Raw genomic sequence first — 10,596 nt, forward strand, 5'->3', positions numbered from 1 at the left:
ATGGTCCATTTACATAGTGCAGAGCTCTACTATATTATACTCTACTGCGCTTGATACTTGGTATCATATTATTACCCTGTATGTAGCTGAGCTAAAAGGCATTCAAGCATCAAGGAATAAGTCCTACCAGGTACCCTTGCACCTCTTCTGGTTCGGGCAGTGGCGTAGACAGGTTCGTACACCTGGGGGGGGATGACTGGGCTGCCAACGCTAGTGAGGGCGCGAAGCGCCCGAGCGAGGGAGCGAAGCGACCGAGCGGGGGGAGGGTGTGGGAGGGGGGTGTCCCCCCTCCCACGGTAGGGAGCTTTTGCAATTTTGAACTTGAAATCGTGCAATCTGATGCATACTTAATGAGGTAGAATAACACACACAAGCGCGCCCGCACACACACACACACACACACACACACACACGGGTGCGCGCACCACACACATACTACGCCTTGAATGGACAGACATACATCGACAAGATCTACACACCGTGGCATACGAATACAGAATGGACTGACACATAGTATTGCATATTGAACCACACTACGTATTTATTTATCTCTGTGAATTCTGCTGTTACACCTCTTCAGAAAAAAAACCAATGTCAACTGTGTACACGCAGGTATAGTCTTTGTTGTCTTGATATGGGTATGTGGTTATGAATGAAAACAGCCTCTGTGGCCATTTGTGAATAGAACACATAAACAACAAACAAATAAAAATATGTCTGTTCATTATAAAGCATAATGAATACGTACATACTATGCTTTTTTTTTCCTCAAAGAAACAGGCATAGTATCCATAGATGGATATTGGCTGGCGGCTCATTAACATACAGATACAAAAAACATAAACAGTATCACTATGATCCATGGAGTAACAATACTGCTTTGTAAGTTTGTGAAGAAATCGGAACCATAACGGCATTGCATCGTTTCAAATTAGGGCATTATTTACTTCTATTTGATCTCAGTCTTATAATAATAATAATAATAATAATAATAATAATAATAATAATACAAATAAAAAATAATACTAATACAAATAATAATGCTAATACTAATAGGTTCCTTTTATCTCGCATTTCAAGACAGGGTAAATTCACACTGCGCTTTACATGAAACAAACTTCTTTAAACATTTCAAACTTATGTCTTCATGCATCAATCAACATACTTTAAATGAATACAAAACAAAGTGCATCTTAAATAAATCAAAAATAAATAAATAGTTAACAATACAGAAAAGATGTAGCTGCTGCAAGCTTAACAACAAACTAATGTATACCAGTCAGTCCTGATATTAGTATTAGTGTAACAATAGTCATATAGTGGGAGCATGAAGTTGAACAATTCATGATTATACATAATTATATATGTTTGTTTGAATAATACTTGTTATAAAGATAGTAGTATGGTACTCTCTGTCACGAATTATTATGAATACTGTTGTATCACATTCATTTCCTATTCTGTTTTAGATTGCGCTGATGCATTTTGCACACAATGTATAATGCCTATAACACGAGTGGGCCAGACCACACATGTATTTCAATAAAAACCGACTTGAGAAAATAACGTGTATATAAATATATAAATAAATAAATAAATAAATGCATATAATGTATATATATATATGTATAAATATCATATACCTGTAATATAATCTGATATAAACTAATAAATAAATAAATAAATATAATACATATCATATATGAGAAGGTATTGCTAGTACTCGGTTCGTGCCTGAAAATTAGTCTCGATGAAAAGAAAAAAGTTGTTGCTTCATTCCCATACCAAAAACAGCTTGATTAACAGTTGCTAATCAGATAATAGAGACATGCGGTAAGTTGGTAAACTTTCTTAAGGAGCATTCATGGCTCAACAAACAAACATATCGGTCTCTTAGTCAGTTTTACTTTTGTAGTCTTGCAAATTTGTGTCTTAGAAACCAAATATCTTGCGCCTCTTTTCGTTCCTGCCCGCAAACTCCTTGACAAGACGCTGTAGGGATATGTTGTCAAGCAGGAGGTGGTGGCTGTTACAGACAGCTACTGCATTGAGCCTCTTCTGAGTCATGGTGCTTCTCAGCCACGTCTTGAGTCTCCTTAGAGCGGAAAAGCTACGCTCGCATTCGCTTGAGGTTACTGGACACACGAGAAGCAACTTCATGAGGGTAGCTACTTGGGGGAAGAGGTTGCGGACTTCTGGTGTCATGGCTTTGTACGCCTCTCTCGCCTCCTGCACACTCTTCGCCTCCGTCGTTTGTCGGTACATAGCCAGTTGTACTGCTAGCACATCCTTTTGTAGTTACGGATATTGCTTGATGGCCTTCTCGTCTAGAACCTTGCCTGAGATCAGCATATCTCCAAGAACCTTGTAGGCAGCGAGGTTACACTGTGACGAGTCGTACCTGTCGTCCATTTGTACAATGATGGCGTCAATGAATGCCAAGTATTGCTGCCTGAAGTGTTGTTCCGGGCTGGTTGGGTGGAATGGCGCGGCGGTTCCTGTGAGGCGTCTGGGTGGATTTCTTTTCCTTGGAACACTTAGTGGATCCAGGTCCAGCTCATCCGCTTTTGACACTGCTTTCTCGAACAGATCGTGGAATTCCTCATATGTTCTCCATGCCATCATCTGACTCCTTGTCACTTTGACTGCTTCCAGCATACCTGTGTGTGTCAAAAGAACATTACATGGCTTACAATTTTTTTTGTTAACACACAATGAAATATGCATACTGAGGTTTAATCTAACCAAGAGAATACATTTACAATATTTAGTTTTGAAGACTAAGTTACAAAATTAAAGAGTCTCTTTGAAATAGCGTACCTGAAACGATAGCGGAGCGGGATTGACAGGACCGATTCAGCTGTTCAAGGGCAACGATTGGCTTGGTCACCATCTCTAGGCTCAGGTACGTCGCTCCTTTCTCAAAGCGATCAAGAAGACCGTTCGCCTTCACCGCTGATTCCGAGGTGCCTGATGACGCCATTTCCCTTAGGCTTTCCAGAACAGGCTCGTAGTTGTCTTTGACGGAGAGAATTGCAGGCGACCTACAGAGCCATCGGGTCGGACAAAGGGGGCGAATGGTAGAGGGCTTTACCGGCTGATCATCGGAGAGGCTGTCTTGTGCAATGTCCTGGAAGATGCCCTGTATAGGTTAAGACGAACGGTGTAATATTTTATTATGTTTTATCGTAAAAAATAATTAATATTTCATATAATATGTGATAAACTAATATATAAAATATAAGGTACCTACATTATACTCAGTATAACTTCATGAATCTGAATGAGGCACGAATGAGATTAATTGTGAATTCATGTACCATGAGGTATGTACTCACCTTAAACTTCCCGGATCTCTTGAAGAGAACACCAAGCTCATGAACCCATTGGATGGCATCTCGAACTGCGGGGCAATCGGAGACTGCATGCTGCATAATGAGATTAGCAACGTGTGATGCACAGTGAAAGTTCAGTGCGAGGGGTTGGCGCTCCTTCACTTTGGCTTGGCATCCTTTGTACTGACCCAGCATGTTGGCTGCCCCATCATATGTTTGGGCTCTCAAATTGTCAGTCGACAGTGACAGGCGGGTGATTACATCGAAAATCATTTTCGAGATAATTTCCCCAGATGTGGACGGCAGCTCATACAGTCCCACAAACTCTTCATGTACATCCAGATTGTCATCAACGTGGCGGAAGCAGATAGCTTCTTGTTCGACTCCAGTGATGTCCTGTGTCCCATCAACCATTACTCCGAACGGTCCATCTTTCGCAATCTGTGCCGCAAGTGTTCTAACTATATCTGCACCGAACATCTGGATCATCTCTTCTTGGGCCTGTGGAGATGTGAAGCTGATTGACCGCTTGAGATATCTGTCAAGTCCTTCATCATCATCGCGGAAGACGTTTAGCAACTGTTGGAAGTTTCCCTCCTCAGCTGTGTGGCCTCTAAATGACAGACCCTGTCGCAGAAGGAATCGCAAGCTCTTGAAGACCTTCATCAGTGCTCGTTGGGCTGTTTCCTGCTGTTGACGGCGGTTGGCGTCCATTTTGACATCGATTTTAGCCTCAGGTTTCAAGGACATCGCTGCCTTTGCGACTCTGTGACAATTTGAAGCCTGGTGGCTCTCAAATCTGGGTGATGCCTTTTTCCAGTTACAAAAGCCGACTGAAACAAATGCTGGTTCTTTGTTCTTGGCCAATTTCAAGAGTCCGCGTTTTTCTGCCTGTGCACAGTAAAAACACAGTACCCGTTTCAGGGAGGGTTCGTAATGGATCCAGGGGTAGCTTTGGTACCATTTGGCTTGAAACAGAATTTTCTGCGTTTTAGTTTCTACTACGGGAATGGAAGAAGTAGGGGGGTGATTGGGGCTAACCCAGTCGTCAAAACCGGCATCAGCTTCATCATCATCTTTCGCCTCAGATGCTCCATCACCCTCAACGGCACTTTCTTCTGGTTGAACTTCAGGAAGAACAGGCCTATCTCCGACATCATCCGATTTTGATGTAGACGGCTGTTCGTCATCATGTTCTTCTTTCTCATTGTGTTTGAAAAAAGAAGTGATCTTTGATGTTTTCAACTTCTTATTATGAGCCATCCTAGAATCCTAAAATCAATTCACGCTGTGAATTATGTAAGTGACACACTCACATATATTTCCCCCTTAAAAAGTTAAGGAAGACAAGGCCTCCTGCTGAGCGGACTCACCACGTGTTTTTGTTTTCTAGCTAACTGCCTTAGCGCGTCCCTTCTCTCCCCGCACGTAATGCGCACATAACACGGCGTACGCTCGTAATCCGCATCCCTGATTTTCAATAGCTTCTTTCACACGTTAAAAGCCAATCTTGTGGTTATCTTTTGGTTTCCACACCACGAGATTGCGCGCACTGCAAAATATGCGCGATTAATCTTGTGGTTATCTTGTGGTTTCCAAACCACAAGATAACCACAAAATACTTGTAAGATTTTCTTTTTTTTACCGTCTGAATTGGCTTTCACCGTGTGAATGCGGCTAATAACAATAAACACAATTACAATAATGATGAGGATTATTATTATCATCGTCATAATTATTATTATTATTAATATTATAATTGTTATCATTATTATTATTACTATTATTATCAGCATTATGACTTATTAAGTAACCAATATCATTCCCCAAAACCTGGGGGGGATGATTGTACATGCCATCCCCCCCACCTTGTGAGGTGGGGGGGATGCATCCCCCTCATCCCCCCCGTTGTCTACGCCCCTGGGTTCGGGTGCAGTACAATGTGGGTAAATTTCTTGCTGAAGGAAAACATGCCATGGCTTAGATTCGAACCCGCGTCCCTCTGATTGACAGATGAGTCGTAACCACTAGACGGTCCATGACACCCCCACAAACTTGGAGGTGTTTTATCACATTATTAAATAAAGTGGAATGCCTCTAGCAAAGTAGCAGTAAAAAATGTATGCATTCAGAGCATTACAAACGGTTAACCTTGGTTAAGGTATGGTGTTGGAGATGCTGCTACCGCTGCCATGCCATACATCCATTATTTCATCTGCTTTATGGTGAAATTTTCAGTGATTTGCTTTTCATTCTTAATCGTTTTTTTTTCAAATAAAATCATTTTCAGCCTATGGTACCCACTTAGGTGTAATGGGCTTGTTAAGAACATGATCACTAATAGTTTCATTGTATTAAAGAACAGATCTTGTATAGATCTAAAATAAAGGGTTAAATAAATTTAGTAAATGTGTTGTTGGATCAGTACATTCTGTCTTTTGAAATAAATTCAATGTTTTCATTTTTTTTAATACACTTTTTAGCTACACAGACTGCTTTTCAATTCATGCTGCTGAGAAAATATCATATCTGACATAATAAACAACTGCAGTATTTGTATAACAGAATGTCTGAATAGGGTAGACATTCACATTGTATGAAAATATGTGATGCTATTGTATGCGAGAGTAGGTGAAGAGTTGATAGGAAGCAACATTGCAGAAACTTTCCAAGGTGCTGAACATTTCATGGATTAATATATCTTGACCATCACCACTTGTATCAATTTTTCATTGGATATGAAAATCATACAGATTTATTTTTCAGAGAAACAAAGGAAAGTGTTTTTTTTTTTTTATATTGACAAGATAAATTTGTAAAAACCATTTGTACAGTACGTATACCAAACTTGTATTAAGCCTCAGGAAAATAAAAATTCTGTGGCTACTTTTTGAGCTTACCACTCAAAATTTATTACATTGTTTTACAGCTTACATAGATACATGTAAGAACTTATTGGTATTTCCAGGGAGCTTGTTTAGTTTTCCAGGGCTTGTATGGGCATTCCGGGGGCAAATTCCCCTTTAAGCCCCATGAAATTTGTTACCTGCATGTTAAATATAATGTACAGTTGTGGTGAAAAGTTAGTGGACCCTTCCACAAAAAGCACTCCTTCATGCTGAGGGTTAAATGTAGACAACAACACTACAATGTTTGACGAGCCCAGAGAAACAAACTTTATTGAATGTAATGTTTCATCACCCGAATTCACTATTAATTATCTAAACATGACAGAACTTGAACTCTTTTATACATTTTTGGTGGGGGTCACTAACTTTTGAGCACCACTGTATATGTAGTTTCATCATTTCCAGGTAGTACTATTTCCAGGTCACAATATTTAAGAATCACAATTCGATAGGCCTACCGTACTTACTGTAGGGCAAACGATGAGGATATGTATTATAATAATAATTTGTTTTTGAAATTGAAGTACAAACAAAAAATCAGGCTTACATATTTCTCTTGTCATAAGTTGTCTACATTTTTTGACGATTTCCAATGTTATAAAAATCCTGTAAGTGTTTTAATGAATAATAAAATTTGATTCAATTTCATGACATGCTATCTTAGTCTGGCAATTATCTCTCTACATGTATTCCACCATTACATAAGTCACTTATAAATTCTTTACTGCATTATTTCAAGAACGGACAAATTTTGACAGGAAAATGGGGAGGAAGGCTTTGGTTATAGCATGATAACAGGGATGCCAATTTAAAATGATATTTTAAGCAGAAAACACATGGCATTGTCCACTTCATACATACAAAAAAGTGTTTTCTATGGCAGAAAAAAGTTGTGAGTAGGATTTTTTCAAGATTTGACATCCTTGTGGCTATTCAAAAGAATTTTATAATTTTAAGTTTTGATTGAATTTATAATTTGAACCCTTGTATCATCTTAATTTGAGAGGAAATTCCAACAATTTATCTTTGTCATACAGTATGGTACTCCAAATTTATAATCCTCTGTGTAAAGTTTCAGGAAATAATGGAACAAAAGTAGGGGGTGGCAAATGGTGTATTCTTGATTGAAAAAGTTAAAGTGTGGCACCAAATTCAGATACCAATAGATATCATAAAGAACTGAAGTGTCCTACAACATGTAATGTATGAACAGAGGGGCTTGAGAACATGTTTTTCTATAAACGGCTTGAGGCTGAGCATGAGGGTCCCGCTGATCAAGGAATTCAATAATAAAATCAAATATATTCATAAATTCTGAATATTTTATAAATTCAGAATTCAGTGATAAGGAGAAAAAATCACTTGCAAAAGGACAAAAGGCAGTTCCTGTTTTTTGACAAGTTAAAAAAAATGGTGCCCATTTTCAAGCAGTCATAAAACAGTTTTCCTATGATGGTGGTCCCCAAGTCTGCGCACCTAACGATTTGACATAAGATTCAACATTGAATTTCTTTTTATAAATCTTTCAGTTAATAATGTTCCTTATATTTTTGTAAATGTACCAAATATCTTATAAAATATGAAAGAATAAACAAAGGAATATAAGATTTTCTTGGAAAAGACCTCGGGCAGTCATTTTTAGATTTGAAAACAAAAATGGTACCCCATCATGTCTGCGCACCCTTCAATTCGCACACGATTCAGGGGATTTTGATGAGAAAGAATGCATTTTGAGGCCGTCACATGGAGTGCCCAACATTCATTATTTTCCCACCATTTTGAGTCGGATTTTTAATGAATATCTCTCTATGTATTGCATATGTACAGTTTGTGTCCACTGCATATCTTCTTTTACAAAAATCGCGCAGATACTCGTGTGCGCAGAGAAGGGAGACTGTGCAGACTTGGGGGAACTTGCCATACAAAGGGGTTGCTTGATCCATGATATTGAAGAAGATAGCAACTTCAATGTCCCTCTTAAGTTTGATTAAAGTTGTAAAAAAAATGAATAACGAATAGTACAATTTGGAGTGAAATTTAAAATCAGGGGTGGAAAATAAAAGATTATTAATATTTTTATTAAAATATATATGCCTAGACCATTTTATCAATTCATGCAAAAACACATTTTGATGTTTCTTGGGAAATCATAACTGTGCCTAGAAAAGAGAGGATGAGACTTTTTTAATTTTGAAATATTTTTATCAGTTTCTAAAAGATTTTGCTTTCAACTTGGTGACTTTAATGTGGGAACAAACAAAGGGAGATCGTAGCACATGTTCTTATTTGTAAACATAGAGTAGACACGTGAGTTTGACCAATGAAAATCGAGAAAAGAAAAGGGCGACACCTCCTCATGAATATCACCATCATTTCTAAAATCCAACAACTTTGGTAAAATCTTAGCCAAAATGAATGGAAGTGTTTTAAAACAACCATCAAAATCATCTCATGAAAATTATCAAAAGACTGGAGCACAAATTCATCATCAAATGTTGTGAAAAGTACGAAAAAGTCACGAAATTGTACCGTTCTTCAGTGGCAGCTCGAACACAACGACGTGCTTACGTCATGTTCAACGTGCACATCGCACGGCCAAGATTCCCGCGAATACTCGCTGGGTCCTCGCTCTATGTGGGCTGACATGGCGATTTGTGCAACTTAAAATCGCAACAAATAATAGTTTGTAGCCCGATTACTTATATTTTTAACATCTACATTGTAAGGGATGGATTGATCCTCCACAATAATAATCTATACGAGGTAAAATGTAAAGGTTATAAAGATTTTTCTCAAAATTTTCAATTGTCAAAATCGCAGCACTCCGTTCTGCACAAAATAAACGACACTGAATTCTCATGTGCCTTCGACAAAGCGGAACATTTATGACCATTAAAGATGAAAATCGAAGTCTTACTCACCAAAGACCGACCAGTTTCCGTTTGCGATGTCATACTGATTTCTCAAATCCAACGATAGACCACAAATATAACAGGATTCCTAAACCAACATTGTGTTTTCATGTGTATTTTCACTTTTGGTCAAAACCGATTCTTCATGGCGGCCCTATTTCGTCACGTACGCTTAATTAACATACGATTTGCATACTTGCATTAGTAGTCTACAATCAGTCGTGAATCGGTACAGAAACCAAAACGAAGACACTGGGTGAAGACCATAGAGATGTATATATATCTCTATGGTGAAGACATCGTTTTCTACCCAATTTAATATAATGTATCACTCATAATTTTTGTCAATTAATTAATAACTTTATTTTCCACCCATTCCCTTTGCTCTTTGGATTTCATGAGGGAGAAACAATCCCAAATAGCGCTTAATTGTAGGAGTGAAAAGTTATCACGGTGTATATATACCAACATGTCTTCTTTATACCGATGTTTTTTACCCGACTGCTAAGAAAGCACGTATGCCTGTGAGCAAGCAACCAGGGGACCAACGGCTTATTGTCCTTTCCGAGGGACCTGGTAATGAGGATAAATGCCAATTACCAAAGGGCACTAGCGCACCACTTGATGGGAATCAAACCCGGTTCACCGGAATCCGAAACCCCCGCTCTACCGACTGAGCTATATATAATTCAACCTGAATTTCAACTTGGCCCAGTAGCAACCTCAGCATGCACAACCCAAGATGCAACATCACTGGGTCTTTTATCATTTTTTTAATAGCGTAACACACTTTTGAAATAAAAAAATTTATGTGAAAAAATAAACAAAAAAAATCAAGGTAGGTGTGAAAGAGAAAAGGAATACTAGCTGATTTGGCAGCTTATAAAATGAGATAACTCTGCCTTGCATTTCTAAGCCTACTTCTGACAAGAATATGACTTTGAGGTTTTGTCACCCCCCACCTCTATTATTTTAAATGTAGAAGTTTATGGGTGTTTCAAGAAACTTATTTGCAATCATCAATTAAGAATTTCAATTGATAATTGAAAAGACTTTAGCAAATCCAACCAAATACTCTTAAACACCAGCTAGTAACATTTTTTTTAAATTGCATTCTTTGGACAGATTTTTGCCAAACCTTCATCAAAAACATGTCTTTAGTTTTCTGCCCTAGCTCTTATATTGCATTAAACCTTTGTGCATGAGTGACCTTCCCCTTATAACTAATATGAAACATTCCTTGGGTCTGCAAAAAAAATTACCCCCCCCCCTCTTGAAAAATAAACTGTTCTGTGATGCTTAAAGGGATGCTCCTGGCTGAAAATATTTAGAGTAAAATTCACAGAGCAAATTGCTGAATATTTCACCAAAATCTGATAACAAATAGTTAAGTTATTGAATGTAAAATTTAGCCATATATTGTGAAAACAGTTATGTGCA

At 38.2% G+C, this 10,596-nt stretch overlaps 1 protein-coding gene across 1 annotated transcript; it reads right to left on the reverse strand.

Moving 5' to 3' along the window:
* Positions 1-1,847: 1,847 nt before the first annotated feature.
* On the reverse strand, positions 1,848-4,598 carry LOC129266532 (zinc finger MYM-type protein 1-like). Its single transcript, XM_064106359.1, has 4 exons — positions 3,339-4,598; positions 2,821-3,142; positions 2,335-2,660; positions 1,848-2,289 (listed from the first exon to the last, which is right to left on the reverse strand). Exons 1-4 carry the CDS (start codon positions 4,596-4,598, stop codon positions 1,933-1,935), a joined length of 2,265 nt encoding a protein of 754 aa, XP_063962429.1. The 3' UTR covers positions 1,848-1,932.
* Between the last annotated feature and the right edge of the window lie 5,998 nt (positions 4,599-10,596).

This window comes from Lytechinus pictus, chromosome 2 (genome assembly GCF_037042905.1).
Source record: "Lytechinus pictus isolate F3 Inbred chromosome 2, Lp3.0, whole genome shotgun sequence".
In the NCBI taxonomy this organism is placed as follows: domain Eukaryota; kingdom Metazoa; phylum Echinodermata; class Echinoidea; order Temnopleuroida; family Toxopneustidae; genus Lytechinus; species Lytechinus pictus.